At 42.4% G+C, this 20,668-nt stretch overlaps 1 protein-coding gene and 1 long non-coding RNA gene across 8 annotated transcripts in view; both read left to right on the forward strand.

Annotated features, from left to right (window-relative positions):
* Window positions 1-20,668, forward strand: part of NCOA7 (nuclear receptor coactivator 7) — a 156,151-nt gene that overhangs the window by 55,412 nt on the left and 80,071 nt on the right. The window contains exon 2 of one of the 7 annotated variants that reach the window (XM_034990530.1): window positions 7,215-7,583. The exons of 5 other annotated variants lie outside the window; for them this stretch is intronic. In XM_034990530.1, the coding sequence (XP_034846421.1) occupies window positions 7,564-7,583 (20 nt within the window). In that variant the 5' untranslated portion in view covers window positions 7,215-7,563. Of the gene's footprint in view, window positions 1-5,991; window positions 7,584-20,668 lie in introns of those variants that run through there. One more of the 7 variants, XM_034990529.1, reaches the window with a different exon arrangement.
* LOC118000700 lies at window positions 1,984-4,724 on the forward strand. The gene is made up of 2 exons (XR_004676526.1): window positions 1,984-2,841; window positions 4,327-4,724. It is a non-coding gene; the product is annotated as an uncharacterized LOC118000700 (long non-coding RNA).

Raw genomic sequence — 20,668 nt, forward strand, 5'->3', positions numbered from 1 at the left:
ACTCTCTCTCCTGGATTGCTGCTGTAGCCTTCAGTTGGTCTCCTAGCTTCTACTCTTGCCTTTGACAATCCCAGTCTTCACACGGGAGTCAGAGAAGAATTTTTAAAACCCAAATCAGATCATCTCATCCTCTAGATTAACTCTTCCAGTGGCTTCTCATAGCCCTTGAAACAAAATCTAAACTCTTTACCTTGGAACAGAGCCTGCAAATTTCAGCCTCTGCCAACCTCTCTGATCTGGTCTTACCCTTACCAGTGTTCACCCGGGCGCCGCATCCCAGCCGCCTGTGGCTTTCCTCCTCGAACACAAACATGAGCAAGGCGTGGCGTCAAGGAAGCCAGAATATATCTGGTAGTGTTGATTGCAGCTGAAGGGTCAAGTGAGATCAGAGTTGGAAACTGTCCACGCAGGCCTCCCAGCCCTTGCTCACTGCTCCCCCCATCCCTGCTGCGCCCTCTGTGAGGCATTTCCTGAAGCTCAAGGCTCTGTGACCGCAGTGCCCCTGGGATGAGTGTGGGGGTCCCCAAGGAGTCTGGAATCCTGACCGGTCAGAGGAAACGCACAGCGAAGCCTTGTTCTTATTAAAATAGAAAATAGAGACCAGAGGAACAGAGGATAAATGAGAAAGAATACGGTTTTTACAGACTGCAGGCCTCACCCATTTTTCATGATTAAACGCAACAGTAAGTAAGAACGATAAGAAATTGAAACAGTGTAAAAGAGGGAAGCATAAGTGATTTTTAAAGTCTTGACCTTTTCTTCCCTTCTCCCCTGCAGTTTCCATTCTCTAAAGGTCATCTGGGTGATAGGATCATATCGATCCTTTTAGAAATATTCATGCATATGTAATCATGTCTTCTCTCCCATGCTCATAAATAGATTCTGATTGCTCTTTAACTTCTTTTCTTTTTACTTAATGTTATATGTAGACATATATTTATGATGATTTCATATTTTTTGCTATGACACTTGTATTGTCATCTATATGATAATATATCTAAATTCCTTGCAATGATCAATAAACTTTGATAGTTATTCCAAATTGCCCTCTGAGAATTGTGTCCCAGCTGGCATTCCTGCAAAGTGTTTTTCCTGGGATGTTACCATTCTGCTAGAAACACATGCTTTTGAAAAGTTGCTGCTTGGCTGGTACAGCCACTCTGGAAAACAGTATGGAGGTTCCTCAAGACATTAAAAATAGAGCTACTCTATGTCCCAGCAATTGCATTACTAAGTATTTATCCCAAAGATACAGACATAGTGAAAAGAAGGGGCACATGCACCCCAATGTCCATAGCAGCAATGTCTACAATAGCCAAACTGTGGAAAGAGCCAAGATGCCCTTCAACAGACGAATGGATAAAGAAGATGTGGTCCGTATATACAATGGAATATTAGTCAGCCATCAGAAAGGATGAATACCTACCATTTGTATTGACATGGATGGAACTGGAGGGGATTATGCTAAGTGAAGTAAGTCAAGCAGAGAAAGACAGTTACATGGTTTCACTCATATGTGGAACATAAGCAATAGCACGGAGGACCATAGGGAAGGGAGGGAAAATTGAATGGGAAGAAATCAGAGAGGGAGACAAACCATGAGAGACTCTGGACTAGGAAACGAAGGGGAGGTGGGTGGGGGGATGGTGTAACTGGGTGATGGGCATTAAGGAGGGCACGGGTTGTGATGAGCACTGGGTGTTATACACAACTAATGAATCCTCGAACACTACATCAAAAACTAATGATGTACTGAGATGCCTGGGTGGCTCAGTTGGTTGGGCGGCTGCCTTCGGCTCAGGTCATGATCCCAGGGTCCTGGGATCTAGTCCTGCATCGGGCTCCTTGCTCTACAGGAAGCCTGCTTCTCCCTCTGCCTGCCGCTCCCCCTGCTTGTGCTCTCTCTCTGACAAATAAATTTTTTCAAAAATCTAAAAAAACCCCAAAACTAATGATGTACTATATATTGGCTAACTGAACATAATAAATAAATTAAATAAATAAATAACAAAACAATAAAATAAAATAAAAAATTGGTACTTTGGGGATGTTTTAGTCTACATCAGCTTCTCCTTCCTCCTTTCTTCCTGTTTCCTGTCTTTTTGTCTTTCCTCATTTTTGGTCTTCCTTTCCTAGTTTTCTTCCTTCTTTCCCTTCCTCCTTTTCTTCCCTTCTGCCCTCCTGCCCTCCCTCCACCCAGTCATCGGTATTTACAAAGAGGCCGTCCCACACCAGGGAGTGTGCTGTAAGAGCCCTAAGCAGCTCACGTCCTCTTGAGGGAAAGGATAGTGGACTTCCAGGCCTCCCAGCTCAGGCACCTGCTGAGATCCTGCAGGCAATGAACTGTATGTTCGTTTGAGAGCAACAAATATGTAGGAGCACAGACATAGCTTGTATGAAGAGAAATGGAAGGTACTGGATATATTTAGCCTGAAGAAGAAAACTTGCTGGGGGGTGTGCTCTCTGCTTCCCATCTTGAAAGGCCTGCCTTGAGGAGCAGAAAAGTCTCAGTTCTCTGATACAGGGGAGGAGAGCAATCAGATCAATGGCTGGAAACTTCAGAGGCGGATTCTGGCATTCAGCATCACAAAGAACTTTATAAATGCCATTTATTGATTTATAAGTAATAATTGTTTTCTGTGTCGGTGAGTGCGCCTTTTGATACAGGTGGCAACAAAACCCCACGACAGCAGGCGAGCCATACGAATGGCGGACTTCCGGGTTGGGACGCTGTGTCTCTCTGCTGTTTTCCGTTCCCCCTCAGACCCCGCAGTGCGCTCCTGGGGCTCTGGACCCGTGATGTGTGGTGACAGGAAGACGGCCAGCCTCCCATCTTCCTGGGTAGGAACAAGCAGGAGTGCTTCCTGGCAGCTCCGTCGGTTGCGCAGCTCAGCTTCGCCCTGACTGGACTGAAGCGAAAACACCCCTTGCGGGGAGGGAGCAGGCCGGGAGCGCACGGTGGCCGGTGGCCGGTGGTCGGCTGCACTTCCTGGTCTTGCTGAGCAGGAACAGCAGGTTTTCCCCGCTGCTCTACCCGTGGGGCAGTTCCCTGTTCAGCCTTGCGGCAGCCACGAGTGCTGCTCAGAGTAGCTCACTCTTGTCCGTTTTCCCGACCACACTGAGGAGGAGCCTGTCTGCGAGCTGGACTTCCCTTGGCGCCCATTTTATGGTGGCATAGATTTGGGGACCGAGGGATTACTTCGGAGTTGAGCATTTACAAGTTCCTATGTTTGACAAATGAGGGGTTTCTCTGGCAATACAATCCATTTAAAAATTTTGCAGGCTTTAATTCTATTGTCGTTGGCCACACTCCACGGGTTAGTAACCAGAACCATGGACTTTGGGTGGAGATAGAACCGGCTCAGGAATTTTGGTCTCTCAGCAGTGGGCTGGTCCTCAGCTCATCTCCTGGGCCTTCGGAGAGGCACTGCCCTCTGGGTCTTTGCTTCAGGGCAGTAAAAACCAGTGGCCTGAGCTGGGGAAGCACTGTTTATTTGCTTCTTAGGAGCCCTGGACGGTATTCTAGCTGCCTCAGTGCATTGGGCCACCATCCTGTGTGTCTGGCAGAGGGAATAAGTGGAGGTATTTGGGAGGAGCCTGAGGAAGAAGAGCAGCTGCTTCTAAACCCTCATCTCAGTACAGTAGCGTCCCCTACTTTTTTGCACTAACTTTAGTTGGGGGCAGGTAATTTGGCTTTTCCACGTCTGCAGGACTCCAGGGGTCACCAGGCTCTCAACTGTTGCAAACCACAAACAAAAATTTTCTCTTAGCAAAGATATATTTTCATCTGGTTCTACTTTAAGCTGATAAATTATAGTCTAAGCTCGTCTCTTTCTTGTAAGATCTTACTGAAGACTTGAAAGAAATGGAGAGTTTACTTTAGAATCCTAAAAATTCTCTTAAGCTCCCTAATAATACACTCCTGATAGGCACACTGTCTGGTTTTAAGGTACAAAAGACATCCATTTTATTGTCACATGACAAAGGTAGCCAGCTTCCCAGCTGGCATCCAACCCCAGCTCAGCCGATCTACATTTTGGGATCCTTCACATGAAACAGCCTCAATTCTTACGTAAATTTCCATAATAGTCAGGTCTGTCTTTCCCCTTTGTTGGGGCAGGGGGCCAGAGTCCCGAGTAACAGAAAACAGATGAAACTAGCTGAGGAGAGAAAAGAAGACATTAGGGGATTTCCTGGCACACCTAAGTTAAAAGTCCAGGTTAAATTTTAGATTTGACTTCAGGAATGTCTGGATTGGGGCCCAAATAATGTCATCATGACTCAGTTTCTCTGTATCTGAGTTCTTCCACTCTTTTGTCTTCTCAGATTTTACTTGATAAACACTGCCGACTCAGGATCTCCCTTGTGCAACATCAGGCAAAGCAGTGTGTTTGCCAGTAATTGACACAGGATTCACTGTGACTGGACCAGCCTAGGCCATGTGCTGGTTCCTGGAGTCACTGCTTCTATCTGAGAGGCCTCAGTGCTTTGACTGGCTTGGGTCAGGTGTCCCATCCCTGGAGCTGGGGTGGTGCCCTACCCAGATATGGTATTAAAAGGGGGGAGGGTATATTTACTGAAAATTGAAACTTGATGTCAAAACAAGGAGGAAAAGATTGTAGGGAGGCCAACAAAAGTCTGCTACAATTATCTATAGGGTGTTAGACACTGAACTAGACACTGCAGTTAAAGCTTTTAATTTTTAATTTTTATTTTTTTAAAGATTTTATTTATTTGACAGAGAGACAGCAAGAGAGGGAACAAGCAGGGGGAGTGGGAGAGGGAGAAGCAGGCTTTCCGTGGAGCAGGGAGCCCGATGTGAGGCTTGATCCCAGGATTTTGGGATCATGACCTGAGCCGAAGGCAGACGCTTAACGACTGAGCCACCCAGGCGCCCCTGCAGTTGAAGTTTTTAAAAAGAATGACATATGTTGAGTCTCAGTTTCTAGGCACTGGGGAGTTTTGAGAGGATCTGTAAATGTAGTACTTAATTCCGTCATTGGATGATTTGATCAGATAACGTTTTAAGGAGCTTTCCTACATGAGATTTTATGATTTATGCTTCTTGGAAAATGAAATGGAAAAGATAATTTGTTTATTAGCTTAGGTAATTATTTTATCATTTTAAATTTATCATTTTAGAGTTTTTAATATTGTGACAGCTTTATGTAAAATTCTGAAAATTCAATTCAGTGCTTTCTTTGACATCATAATTCCCCTAAAACAGTATCTGAATATGGAAGAATTAATATACTGATGGAAAACACCTTCTTTTTTGTTTGTATGGTAGCCTCACTAAAGATATAATTGTTGATAAATGCTGAATTTTAGTTTTTGTCCATGCCACTGTGGAATTGTAATGTATGTATGGGTTAAATATTGAAACGTGCTTTTTATTGATTGGAGCTTTATTGCCTAATCCATATAAACAGCAATGAAACTTTTCTTTATTTGACTTTCATTTGAACTGTGGCTAATATACTCCCTGCAGAGAGTCTCCACAATAGTTAAAAACATATTTATTTTCCCCCATCTTATGCAATATTGTTGTCATTACATTTTGGTTTTCTTCATAAGCTGCCTTTAGTCTCAGCCAAAATACAGTCCAGCTGAGTTTTCTTACGGCTTACCGAAGGAACATGGAAATCCACAGGAAATTTGGATGATTATTATTATTCTAATGTTATAAGGGTTTAAAAAGTTTTATAATGTGTATTAAAAGGAATCCCTAAGATCAGAACACTTAAAACTATATAAATAAATGCAAATCTGTAAGAAATTACCTTGCCTTTTATCAACTATTTAAAAAATTCCCGTGCTCGCTTCGGCAGCACATATACTAAAAAAAACTCCCAAGTGTGGGGCGCCTGGGTGGCTCAGTCGTTAAGCATCTGCCTTCGGCTTGGGTCATGATCCCAGAATCCTGGGATCGAGCCCTGCATCGTGCTCCCCACTCAGCCGGAAGCCTGCTTCTCCCTCTCCCACTCCCCCTGCTTGTGTTCCCTCTCACTGTGTCTCTCTCTGTCAAATAAATAAATAAAATCTTTAAATAAATAAACTCCAAGTGTAAGTTTCTTGGTACAAAATTGCTATTGGAGAGGGTGGCTTGATGACTCAGTTAATGGTATGTAATGAACTCTTTTTTACCTCTGTGTGCTGAGAGACGTAGTAGGTACAAGAAGAATTAATGATAAGAAAGTCCAGTTTTGTTTATTTGGGGGAAAGAGGCAGGTGTTTGAATTGTGGGGGAATTGTTAGGTCTTGCCTCTCAAAACACCTTATATTATTCTTTGAATTAATAGATTGGTATTGGGTGGAGTTTGATTTCTGTGGTTGGAAGGGTGTAGAACAACCTCCCTTGAGATGAGGTCCCTTTTAGTCTGTGTGACATGGTCAGCTTCAAGGGTTTTATCAATTTGTGAAATTTGATACAGATAAAACTCAGCCTGTCATTAGCCTGCTTTATCATTCCAGGACTAATGTTTGTTCATTTCCTTATTTATTTATGTATTCATTCATTCGTGCCGCACCTTATTCTACAAGGATTTGAGATACCTTATAAAAATTACACACGTGTAACCCACATGCAACCAGCCTTGTTTTGGTCCACTCCCAGCATTAAGTCACGTTCAAAGAAATAAGCACGATAGAGAAAATAATTCAGGTATTTACTTCAACTCTCAGGAAACCTCCAGGAGGGTAGTTAATTTTATATGATGGGACTTTTTTTAAAACCCTCTTTTGGCTTCTGAACTTTTACATGGCTGTTGGCTATTTCACCAGACTCCTTCCTTCTTCTTGACCCTAAACTTCATGCTATTAGTTGTGTAGTTGACTCAGAACTACTTCCATGGTCAGTGTTACTAAGGGACTTCTTTTCAGGGCACCCAACTGGCTTAGTCAGAAGAGCATGCAACTCATGATCCCAGGGTCATGAGCTCAAGCACGATGTTGGGTATAGAGACGACTACAGTCAGTCGGTTAGCAATAAACATACATACATACGTACATGCATTAAAAAAACAAAAACGAAGGGACTCCTTTCCATAGTTCTCCCTATTCATGAGTAGAGCACATACTGGTTTCCCAGGTGTCAAAACCCTTCCTCACCCTTAACTCTAAAATTATGTAGGACCTCATATCCTATATAAAAAGAACACTAAAAAGATGTAGTAGTGTCTGTTATTAACATTCATAAAGGCAATTTGTTGCAGCGAAAAGTGCCAAGAGAGGACACGATGCCAATATAGGACTTAGTAAAAGATGTTTTGCAGTGGGCCATCATAGTATGGTCCAAGACTGCAGCTCTCTGATCATCTGAATTGACCCAAGAATAGAACTTTATGCTGTCTGGAGCAAAAAATGCAAACATTGACTACTTAGAGACCAAAGCGGTGATGGAAACGAGTGGACAGTAGGTGGTAACTGCCGGCCTTCGACGTTGGTGCTCTGTGGGGAAGGAAGACTGGGGCCTGATGACGACAGACACGCCTTTTCCAAGGAGGGAAGCTGTTGTTCTGCTCCAGCCTGGTTGGCCATGCGGGGCCCAGGACCAATACTATTATGTCTGCTAATTCTTCAAGGTGAGCCTGAAATCCACATTTTTATGTGAAATATCCTCATTTTAAATGCTCTCCTTTAGTCATTAAGATTTTCAAAAAGTGCTTGTGGGCCACGCAGAACATACAACAGGCATTCAGTCACATCTCTGATCGAGAAAAGGATAGCCTGCTTGTTTTTTTTTTTACAGATCCATCAGTCTCACTTTCATCTTCTCTGTTGTGCTCAAGATTGGTGTTCTGGCAAAGTCTAGAGTCTGGCGTTCTCTGATTCTCAACATTAACTAGGTATACAACTATTCAGTTCACTTCTGACCCGAACTGCCCTGAGTCAGTGTCAGACTTTACAGGTTTAAGAGCTCAGTCCCTCAAGACTGTCCTCACTTCAGATGCCATTCATAAGTCCTGAATCCCCAGTCAACCCACACTTCTGTCCAGCTCGGCTGTACATTTGGGAGTTCCTGTGATCCCTCCTCAGGTTTGACAATTCTAAAACAACTCACAGGACTCAGGAAAACACTTTGCTTACATTTACCAGTTTATTATACAGCATATTTTTCAGCAACAGCCCAATGGAAGAGGATGCATAGGGCAAAGTATGGGAGTAGGAGGGTGCAGAGCTTCCATGCTCTGTCTGGGCATGCCACCCTCCTAGCGCTTCAGTGTGTTCACTGAACCAGAAGCTCTCTAAACCGTGTCAGTTAAAGGTTTATATGCAAGTGTCATTGTAGAGGCATGATTGATTAAATCATTGGCATTGGTGATTGAACTCAATCTCCAGCCCCTCTCGCCTCCCCAGGAGTCTGGAGGTGGGGCCAAAATTTCCAATCTTCTAATCAAGGCTTGGCGGTTCTGGTGACCAGTCCCTATCCTGAGGCTGTCTTAGCCCCCCACACAAACAACAGGAGTCATTTACCGACACACAAAAGATATTCTTATCACTCAGGAGATTCCAAGTGTTTTAGGAGCTCTACACCAGACTGGAGGGAAAAAAACCAAGCATTTATTTTTTATTATAACACAGGGGTTCTTTTCGATTGGTTAAGAGCAAACTAGTACACTTGAGAGATGACCATCCTTGAGGCTTTTTGAAAAGCCCAACCAAGACTGCCATGTGGTTGGAAGGTCATCACCCCAGAGACTGGCCCTCAGAAATACGAAAGCAAGGCCAGGATTTTTCTTTAAAAATCTATTTTTGGTGTGCCTTTACATACAAATGAATAACCTCAGAGTTTGACAGCAATTTTAGAAGGGAAGAATTTCGAAGTAGGTATTACTAGTCTTCCATCCCGTGAATCCTATTTTTGAGCAATGTCATTTCCCAAGGATATAGACAGTATATATCAAGTAGAAAAAATACCTCTAAGAAATTGAATGGACATATTGGATGTAAACCAACTAAGCTGAGAGCATCTGCCAAAATAATTTTTCAGATTTTATACTTGATAATACATTAATCTTTCTGAAAGTACCCAAAATGACAGGAAGAGTTATGAGGCAGGCCACTTCTCATTTATAGCATTGAAATAACATTATCATAAGAGAGGAAGCATATGTGTGTGTCTAAAATTATTCAAAGGCAGTTAAATATTATTAGAATATATTTTAAAAGTTGGAAGGAGGAAGAGAAGTTGAGTTAGAGCATATTCTAATTTTATGCCACTCATAATTGTTTTCCTCAGCAGGACATTTTTGCTGATCACAGATGTTATGTTTCACTCATGAGGCTTTTAGGAGAGCATTAATTTATATACTAAACTGATTACTTCTGGACTGTATTTTTTAGCTTTTATTTTCCTCCATGTTTCTACAGTTTAAGCAGTTAGCAAGGAATAGCTTAAACTCAGAGAACAAAATCCCTGCTATCACTGTATTTCTGCTGGGAAAATTTCAAGTAGCTCTGCTTTAGTTAGTTGCTTGTTTTGCTGAAGTAGCTTCAAGAAATGAAAATTTTTCTGTTTTTCCCGAAGAATCGTGTCTTTGCAATATAGCTGCTCTGCTGAAATATATGTTATTGAAATACATCCCGATGCTGTCACTGGGGAGTCCAAGCATATGATTGGTTTTGAGTAAAAAAGAAATATTTTTTAAAGATTGTCATAAAAATGATTTCTGGGCACATAAGGAGCTCCAATAAAAGAAAAAAATATTTGGAAGACCTCTTCAGCTTTGTAGGTGATTATAAACAGTGAAAGACTGATTTCAGTGATGATTGAAGTGATCAGATATGAAAACAAGATTTAACCCTTTGGAAATCCAGCCTGTTAAAATTTTCCTTCCAATATCCCCATCTCCAAGAGGCTGTTCTGGGGTCAACCAACATAAAATGAAAGCTCATGTCTGTAATATTTCCACTGCACCTTGAGATTTCAGGATCGTTTTAAGTAAACTTTTGGGTTTTGCTTTAGAAATAACATGTTTACTACCACTCACTGCAAGCAGTGAACTTTTCTTAGACCTGGTAATGATTTGGACATGGGCTGTAATGTTGCTTTTACAATTATTTATATCACACATGCTAATTTAGCTAGTGTGGTAGACTGAGTAATTACCACCAAAGATAGCCGGGTCCTAATGCCGGAATTTGTGAGTGTTACCTTATATAGCAAAAGAGACCTTGAAGATATGAGTAAGTTAAGGATTTTGAAATGGGGGGATTATCCTGGATTATCTGGGTGGACTTCAAAAATGTGATCTCAGTGTCCCCGTAAGGTTAGGAGGCAGAGGGAGATTTGACTGCAGAGAAGAAGGCAGTTGAGACACTGAAGCCAGAGACCGTGCTGCTGGCTTCGGAGCTGAAGGGGCCACAAGGAATGCAGCCCTGTACCTGATTTTGGACTTCTGACCTCCAGAGCTGTCCGAGAATAATTGTGTGTTATTTTAAGCCCAGAGTTTGTGGTAATTTGTTACAGCAGACATAGGGGACTAATAGAGCCTCTTAGTTTAACTGTATGAAGTTAAATAAACCACATACAATTTGCAGGGTTTGGTTAAGTTCTGTGTTGCTGTGTTTATCAGCTTATTCTTGATTGATAAGCAGTAAAACTCCTAAAATGTAAATACCATAGTTACAGGACTTTGCTGATTACTCTTGGCACAACGTGCTTCTCTTATCACCTGGAGCAAGTTCCCTTTTCTGCTTCCCTTCCTCAGTTTATAGCTGAGTTCTATATCACCATCGTCAGTGCCACTGATTTCCCTGTAACTTTTTCAGGCTGTGACTCAGCATCCTGACTTTTTAGAAAAAGGAACCAGACTCTCACACGGGCAGTCTATATATGCAACAAAAGCCTGTCTTGTTTCATAAACACAAGGCAAACGTTCTACACAGTAAACATTCGTTTTGTGGCAGTGCCCTTGTCAGCCCGGTACTGAGGAGGGGCATACAAGGCTCTCTGAATGTCCCTTAGGAACCCACGCCCGGTCTCATCTGAAAGTGTGACAATTTGCATCCTTTCCCGGCACCTGCACTTTGATGAGCAGAGTCCCCTACGATCTACTGATCCCATCACTGTTTTCATAGAAATCCTAAAAAGGGGAAGTTTGGTGTTTTGTCCTTGATTGGCATTCCATTTAGTGATCTTTATAGAATGCTTTTATTTTTTGAGGCCAAGGAAAATTCCATTATGTGTTCATGTGTTCACCTGTGTGGATATATTGCTAGTTATTGAACTCAAAGCCGAAGGATCTCTTTTTCTAACTGTTTCTGAACCGGAATATTTCCATTTTGACTGAATAACTTTCGGGGGTGGGGGGAGCGGAATCTCTTTGTCAAAATTAGACAAAGTGAGGAAAAGAATGCACATCTCAAAGGTTGGTACTAGAATCAGGTACATCTATAGACTTTTCTAGTGCTTACTCCTAAGCTTTTTGGTTTTATTTGATCATAATTCTGAGAGGGAATTTTCATTAAGTGAGTGTTTTTGTTTGTTTGTTTTTTAACTGTCTTCCCCCTCTGGCATGAAGTTGGATATTATTTGGCACATGTCACAGTTGGGAATTTGCAGTGGAAACTGAAAACTGACCTTCCTTTTGTGAAAACACGAAATGAAATATTAGAAGTGATATTCTTCTAAAAATAATAAATATCTTGTACCAGTGACTAAATTCATAGCAGAGTTAAATAAAATTAATATTTATGTGTAGCGAGAAAAATCGTGAGCCCATACCATCTAGAATTTATCAAATACCTTCTTTGATGTGTTACAGTGCTTTAGATGTTAACTCATTCTCTTGGATCCTGAGAAATCCCCAAGTGATGGCAATAGCTTCAGCACAACAAACGAGTAACTTCTGGTTATTGAGCCCTTGCTGTGGACCAGGCACAGGTTGCGTTTAATAGTCACTGTAAGCTTTCTGTGTGCTAGTTAGTGTAATCATCACAAAAAAGCCATCTGACGCCATTCTTTCCCTTTGAAGGACAAGGAACCTGAGGCTTAGATTTAGTAACTCACCCAAGGATGCACACCTAAGAAGGAACAACTGAGACTTCAAATGCAGATGTTTCTGGCCCATTTCGTGGTGACCATCCATTTCCCTGAGTCTGGAAATGGCAAGAGTCAGTTTGGGCAACCAGGAAAAAACAGCGTAGGCTCTGAAGAACAGTGCAATGACAAGGTTGCAGTGAATAGCAAGAGACAGTTCCCCGAGGGCAACAGCCCAGCTCTGCGTGATAACGGAGGGAGTGGGGCTGCTTTGCAGGATTTCCCGTGATAGCTGGACTCAGGAGAAAGAATAAACCTCTGACAGAGATTTGGCCAAATGTTGCCATAGCTGCAGATACTTCATTTTTACAGATTTATTGGCCTGATAATTACACAAGCAATAAAGGATTGTTGTATCAAAAATTCAAAAACACTAAATTATATAAATGCAAAGTAAAAGTTGCCCCACTTCATTCTCCTCTGTTGACCAACCATTTTCTCATACCTACATATCTAAACGCACGTACGTAGATATTGAAACGGAATAGTTGCTGGTTCGAGAGGGTTTTGCTTTGTTTTTTGTTCTGTTTCACAAAAATAGGGTCATACTACAATAGTGTTCTATAATTTTTTTCATGAAAGACTATTACTTCTGTATCTTTTATGTGAGTACTCTTATTTCCCTACAGAGGCAATTTTGAGGAAAAGTATTTGTATTAAAGAAGACTATAGTTAACCCTTGAACAACACGAGTTTGAATGGCGGGTCCACTTATACCCGGAATTTTTTTCAATAAATACAGCACAGTACTCTAAATGTATTTTCTCTTCCTTATGATTTTCTTAATAACATTTGCTTTTCTCTAGCTTACCTTGTTGCAGGGATACAGTATATGATACTTAATATAACATACAAAATATGTTAATTGACTGTAGATGTTATCAGAAAGGCTTCCAGTCAACAGTAGGCTTAGTAGTTAGGTTTTGGGGGAGTCAAAAGTTATATGTGGATTTTTGGCTGTGTAGGGGTTGGTGTCCCTAACCCCTGAGTTATTCAAGGGTCAGCTGTATTTTGGGGGGTGGGCAAAATGGGTGAAAGTAGTCAAAAGGTACAGACTTACAGTCATAAAATCAGTAAATCCTGGGGATGTAATGTGTGGCATGGTGACTGTAGTTAATGTTATTATATCGCATATTTAAAAGTTATTAAGAGATCCTAAAAGTTCCCATCACAAGAAAAAATTTTGTCATTGTGTGGTGACAGATGTTAACTAGACTTGTTGTGGCGATCATCTCACAATATATACTAATATCCAATCATTATGTTCACCTGAAATTAATATAATGTTTATGTTCATTATATCTCGAAAAAAAAAAAAGATGCAGGGCAGTCCCATACAGTGTTGGAGGCCAGAACTTGGACCTGACCTGCTTACATACTTCAGTGATGGGGACGCTACTTATGGAACAGCCAGTTCCATTATTGGATTGCTCAGTTAGGAAGTTATATATATATTTTTAAAGATTTTATTTATTAGAGAGAGAGCATGAGCAGTGGGAGTGGGAGAAGCAGGCTCCCCGCTGAGCAGGGAACCCGATGCGGGGCTCGATCCCAGACCCTGGGATCATGACCTGAGCCGAAGGCAGACGCTTAACAACTGAGCCACCCAGGCGCTCCTAGAAAGTTATATTGAACTAACCTTTTTACTCTATGACTTCCTCTCCTTCATTAATATGTTCTCTGGAGTTCCACAGACCAAATGTCATTCCCTCTTCACCTGTAACTGAATGAAATGGGACACCAAGGGGTATCCTTAAGGAAGATTAAAAAAAAAACAAAAAAGAAGATATTGTTCTCGGGCGCCTGGGTGGCTCAGTTGGTTAAGCGACTGCCTTCGGCTCAGGTCATGATCCCAGGGTCCTGGGATCGAGTCCCACATCGGGCTCCCTGCTCAGCGGGAGGCCTGCTTCTCCCTCTCCCACTCCCCCTGCTTGTGTTCCTCCTCTCGCTGTCTCTGTCTCTGTCAAATAAATAAATAAAATCTTTAAAAAATAAATAAATAAAATAAATAAATAAAAGAAGATATTGTTCTCATGGTTGACCCATTTTGACATTTTCTACTTTTCTTCATGGAGCTATTAGCTTCAAATTATAGAGCAGTGCTTTTTTGCCTTTTTTTGTTGTTTTTTTTTAATATCCTTTGTATGTAAATGGTTCATGTACAGCGGTTCATGTATCAATGGTTCTAAGTTGGCCTCTGGACTTTCCCAGGGATGGAAACTGCAGTGAAAGGAAAATGTAGTCAGATGGGAGGGAGCACAGGGAAGTGCAGAGTCTGGGAAAGGTTTGGTTTGGATTTAAAAGATTTTTTTTAACCTCAAAACTGCTTCAGCACATTTCCTAACCCAGCTAAGTGTAAACTGTAGGAGCCAGACCGAGGCTTGAAAATCCTGTCATCAGCCTCTTGCTTTTGTTTTACCTTAGAAGTACCAGAGGGTTCGGCCTTGTATTTTCAAAGCAGATCCCAGCTGATTACACAGAGAGCCACACCTAGAGTTGAAATCTTTCCTTCCTGCAAGCATGTTCTCCATCGAAGCCCACCAGATTGCCAGGCATGTCTCCCCCAAATAGTTCATAGAATTTCCAAAGTCCAGTGATTTTAAAATCAAAGATAAGCTAATATAGGCCGCAGAACACTTGTAGGAGTGGACCTGGGAGGCCCTGAGGCTACTGGCTCACATGTAGCTTTGTGAATTCCTGTTCCACCACTTAACTATGCCCTGTTGATGTGGAAATGTTGAGGTTCGGTGCCAAGGGCCAGAAAGAATCCTTGAGACGTCTTTGGTGAAAAAAGGTGGTTTTATTAAAGCACGGGGACTGCACCCATGGGCAGAAGGAGCTGCACTGGGGTTGTGAGGAGTAACTGATTATATGAGATAGTCTGTCCTATAGAGGGGAGGGTGATGTTAGGGTTCCAGGAACTTGAGTCTGTTGATTTCTGGAGATTGCTTTTTTTCTTATAAACCATTAAGACAGTTGCAAACTGATGGAGACTCCTGACCTGCATGACTGTGATCTCTATCAGTTAACCATTTGTTTTTCCCTTTCCTTTGTTCTAGAGCAACTAGGAGAGCCTGAGGAATGTCACATGTATCCCACCTGGGGGAGGGGTGCGGGATGTTAGCTTGTGCTTTGCCTTCAGCTTGCCTTTTGCTCTCTCATCATCGCCCCCCCCCCCCCCCCGCCAACAGTCTTGACCCTTAAATCTTTAAGGTTGTTGAAGGCAGAAGGTCTCACCTTCTGTAGCTTCTTCCTGCCGAGTAGGGGCGTAAAGATGTCCCTACCCATGGGTCAGTATTGGTCAGTCAGGGAGCAGATAGCAGAGTTACAAAAGTGGAGGCAACTGAATCCAACTTAGACAGTAACGAGCATCTCTTTGGGTGGTAGGGATCATCTGTCGATGTGAAGTCATTGTAGATGGAGTCTCAGCACCAAGCAGAGAGACATTGAAAAAGGCAACATATTAGGATTAATATGGCTATAAGAATGAGAACTCCAACAGAGAGACCCTTAATAGTTGACCATGGTCCTCCCCCAAACCCAGGAACTTAATCGCTGAAAGAGAGAGAAGGATTTTATAGAGCCTCAATTTGGGTTTTCATATTTTTCAACAGCCCTGTGACATGTCTGTGATAATCTGGACTATATACATAGCATTACATTTTAATGATGGCACATGTCCCACCTTGTTTTGCTGTTAAAACAGCTAATGCCATTCTGTTTTGTAGAACTGTTTTATGCATTTGAGTTCTTTCAGTGTTTTGTAGAGAAATGCTATTTTGAGTGTCATTTAGGGCTTTGACAGTATACTTATTAAGAGCGTCCATGTGCCAAATGACATCCTCCAGTCCTAAAGAGGCAACAAAGTTGGATGCTAGGTGGTTGTATGAATAAATCACAGAACATGCCCACCGCTGTTTTAAATTTGGAAGGTTGGCTGTGTTGGTAATGGCTTTAATAATGTGTCCGTGCATCCAGGCAAAACCCAGAGCCCAGCGGCCTGTCCAGCTGAGGGAAGCTATGGCCACAAGTAGAGCTGCCTAGCCACCGGGTCCTGTTAGGAGCTAGCCATCTAATTATAGGCCTTCTGGAACTGCAGTCAGGATATCAGAGCCCTTTGGTTTTGGAGGGCCACCTTTCCAGAGGATGGTGGATGCCAGGCTGAATGTAAATAGTAATTGATTTTTAAGGCCCGAGCTATTTGCTGAGCTATTTGCACAATAAAAGACGGTCTGTTGTCACTTTGTAGAGACCAAGGGAGTCCAAATCTAGGGACAGTTTCTCTTAGCAAAGTTTTTGTCACTTCAGTGGCCTTTATATCCAAATGAGTAGCTGGTACGAACCCTGTATTACCCTCCATTGGTTATTTTTGGGTATAAAGATTTTTTCCCCTTATTATTAACAAGCCAGTCCTGGGGCGCCTGGGTGGCTCAGTTGGTTAAGCGACTGCCTTCGGCTCAGGTCATGATCCCGGGGTCCTGGGATCGAGTCCCGCATCGGGCTCCCTGCTCTGTGGGGAGCCTGCTTCTCCCTCTCCCACTCCCCCTGCTTGTGTTCCCTCTCTCGCTGTGTCTCTCTCTGTCAAATAAATAAAATAAAAAATCTTTAAAAAACAAACAAAAAAAACACAAAAAAACAAGCCAGTCCTGTGCATTTTTGAATATCCTCATTCCTGGGCTAAGTGAATTTTTTGGTCTGAAGAGACTGGAGTTAAGCCTTTATTGGGGTTAATATTTATTTTGCGCTGCCTGCTTGGCTGCACAGTCTGCCAAATGTTTCCTTTAGATTCTAGGGTCATACACCTTTGACATCCTTCGAGGTGAATCACAGCTACCTCCGCAGGTAGGTGTACAGCCTCAAGAAGAGCCGTAATTTCAGGCCCATATTTGAATGGGGAATTATGGCTTGATAATCCCTTTCCTTCCAGATTGCTCCGTGGGCATGTAGGACTAGGAAGCCATATTCAGAGTCAGCATAGATATTAATTCTGAAGCCCTTTGCCCGTTGTAAAGCATGGGTGAACACTATTAACTCTGCCTTTTGGACGCAGGTATTTGCTAGGAGGGCTTTGGCCTCAACAGACTTGAGTTAGACTGACTGTAGCATGCCTAGCTTTTCTTGTCCGCTTTTCCATGAAACTAGTGCCATAAGGAAACCAACTGTTGTCTGCATTTCCATAGCGGGATCTTTTAAGTCTGATCGGCTAGAATAAACAAGATCAATAATCTCTGAGCAGTTATATTTTAACATAGAAGTGTGACGGTCAGGCCCAGGCATAGGGTAGCTGGGTTTAAAGTTTGACAGGTTTTAAGTAAAATTTCAGGTGTATCTGTAAGGATAGCCTGGTATTTAATAAAGTCGCCTCCCGTCATCCATTGGTGGCCTTTGGTCTCTCAGACAACTCTGGACCCGATGGGGTGTCATTACACAGCCAGGGACTTTCCCACAGGGAGCTTTGAGGCGGCTTCTACCAGGAGCACTGTTGTATGCTTGGCCAAAGCCTCTATTTGCAGTTTTACATTAATAGAGGTAGTTCCTGGGACGAATATGATTAAGGAATAAAACCCTCAAGAAACTCTCTTTATTTGAGGTGTAGCCTTAACAATATCCTAATTACAAGGAATCACGGTAAGTGGGAGAAGACTTGTCTCAGGAGATAAGAGCATCCCCAAGTGCATCATCCAATCCAATCATAAGGAAAGTGGGGTCATCCAGTCTCTCCACAAGCCCATAGTTAACCCCAAGGAGTGGGATACACTCTGGCTTTTAAGGAGTGATTTTGTCATCCCAGCCACACAGAATTGGTCAAGATGATAGTTAAAGGCCTGGACCTAAGGTACCTCAGTCCATTTGCCCTGTTTGCAGCAGAAGAGATCTAACTGATCAATCATACTGAGGTCATGCAGTGCTACAGGAGATCAGTCCTTATTAATTTTTGCAATCCGAATTGTCTCCAGTGGGTTAAAAGGCATTCCAAGGGAGAGTCCTTGGGAACTGTAGAAGAAAGATCCCATGCTCCTAGAAAAGTAGAGAAGGTCCATTACCACGAACCACTCCCCGCCTCCCCCCGACTCCTGGGTGGCATCCCACGCAGAATATGTCAGAGGTTCCTGGTGTCAAAGCAACCCAAGATGTCCCTTGAAGGAAATCACTATGATCACTGCCCTGCCATTAAAGGCCCTGGAGGATGTTAGCGCCCCTCCCCCAACACTTCCCCATTGCAGTCTAGAATGTGAGTGGACTGAGATACTGTGCCTTGTCTTAAAGACTATGCCACGAAGGCCTTGCCTTATTTTGCCTTGCCTTGAAGTCTGTGCCTTATTTTGCTTTGCCTTGAAGAACCTGCTGTTTTTAACCCTTGGAAAACACTAGAAAACTTTTGCAAGGGGAAATTACCCAATTTTGTAATTTAAGCAGTTAGTAGGGGACATTGACAGAAAACAGTAAAGATAGAAATCCATGATGGTCTAAGTGACATTCCATCACAGGTAATTCCTTACAGCTGACTTCCCTAGAAAATGGTCCCCAGTTGGGTTTTAATTCAGTCGGGGACTGGTTTTGGCTGGCTCCAGGTGGGGGTCTCGTGGCTAGACTAGAGATGTGGAGGAGATCACATTAGACCAATGAGGAGGAAACCTTACATGGAAGTCTTAAGACTGGTAGCTGTCCTGGTGACTTAGGTGGCTGTCCCGTGCCCAAGACAGATAACTTTGTATAAGGACAGGAAAAAAGGGCATCAAGTGTCTGGGTCTTATTACCATTCCGGTTAGGGTACTAACTTCCAGCCAAAAGGCAGGCATTCTCCTCCCTGTGGAATAGTCACGGGCTGGAGGATTGCAGCCTGAGCAATCAGCATGAAAGTGTTCCAATAAGACCATACTCCTTGAAAAGCCCCTGAAATGAAAGTAAAGGAAGAGAAGAGAAAGTATTCGCTAAGTTTGCACTGAGGCTCAGAGTCCAGATGAGCCCCACGCTCAGATGCCAAATGATGTGGAAATGTTGGAATCAGGAGCCCACGGCCAAGAAAGAATTCTTGAGATGTCTTTGGTGCAAAAAGGTGGTTCTATTAAAGCACAGGGACAGAAGGAGCTGGGCAGAAGGAGCTGCACTGGGGTTGTGAGGAATGACTGACTATATAAGATTATAGTCTATCCTGTAGAGGGGGAGGGTGATGTTAGGGTTCCAGGAACTTGAGTCTGTTGATTTCTGGAGATTGCTTTTTTCCTCGTAGATCATTAAGACAGTTGCAAACTGATGGAGACTCCTGACCTGCATGACTGTGATCTCTATCAGTTAACCATTTGTTTTTCCCTTTCCTTTGTTCTAGAGCAACTAGGAGAGCCTGAGGAATGTCACATGTATCCCACCTGGGGGGAAGGGAGTTGGGGGGTGTTAGCTTATGGTTGGCCCTCAGCTTGCCTTTTGCTCTCTCAACGCTGTGACCTTGGGAAAAGGCTCTAATTTTTCTCAGTCTTTCTTTTCTTATCTGTAATAGGGAGGTAAGATTGCCTACCATTTTGGGCTTCTGTGAGGGTGGGATAGTATTTGTAAAGTACATATCATGGTGTCTGGTTCGTTAGTCAACTCAGTAATAGTTTCTGTTAAGAAGATAGCAAGAGGGGAAGAATGAAGGGGTGAAATCGGAGGGGGAGACGAACCATGGGAGACTATGGACTCTGAGAAACAAACTGAGGGTTCTAGAGGGGAGGAGGGTGGGAGGATGGGTTAGCCTGGTGATGGGTATTAAAGAGGGCACGTTCTGCTTGGAGCATCGGGTGTTATATGCAAACAATGAATCATGGAACACTACATCAAAAACTAATGATGTAAGGTATGGTGATTAACATAACATAATAAAAAAATAGAAAAAATAATAGTTTCTGTTAGAAGAAACCTCTTTCAAAATTTCATAATTTTTTTTTTTAAGATTTTATTTATTTGAGAGAGGGAGATAGCAAGAGAGAGCACAAGCAGCAGGGAGAGAGAGAAGCAGGCTCCACACCAGGCAGGGAGCCCGACCTGGGGCTCCATCCCAGGATCCCTGAGATCATGACCTGAGCAGAAGGCAGACGCTTAACTGATGCTTAACTGGCCCACACATTAGTCTTTGTTAAAGAGCAAAACTCGATTTTTAAAATTTGGCAATATGTGTTAAATTATTCTTATGTAGGAAGAGACTTCAAAGACTAAATTAAAAAAATGTTTTTCTGACTAGCTTATATTTATATGTGGTGTAAAATTCAAAAGGCACAGAAGAGAACACAATGAAAAGTAATTTTTCTTATTCTGTCTTTCCCCCTAGCCACTAACATGTGCCAGAAACTCACTTTACCATTTTTTTCATGTGTCCCCTTGTAGACATATTCTATGCATATACTAAATAAGTTTAAATATTCAATGATTTCTATCTTCACCCTTCCTTCTAGTCTCTTGCTCATAGGGCTAACTGTTGAATCAATAGCTCTACGTACTGTCCAACACTTTCTGTGATGAAAGAAGTGTTCTATGTGTTTGTCACCCACTATGGTGCCCACTAGTACATAAGTCTGTTAAGCTCTTGAAATGTGGCTCTTGCAATTGAAGAACTGAATTTTAAACTTTTATTTAATTTTAATTAATTTTAAT

The sequence above is a fragment of the Mirounga leonina genome, unplaced genomic scaffold (assembly GCF_011800145.1).
Source record: "Mirounga leonina isolate KUSES-001 unplaced genomic scaffold, KU_Mleo_1.0 Mir_53, whole genome shotgun sequence".
Lineage (NCBI taxonomy): Eukaryota > Metazoa > Chordata > Mammalia > Carnivora > Phocidae > Mirounga > Mirounga leonina.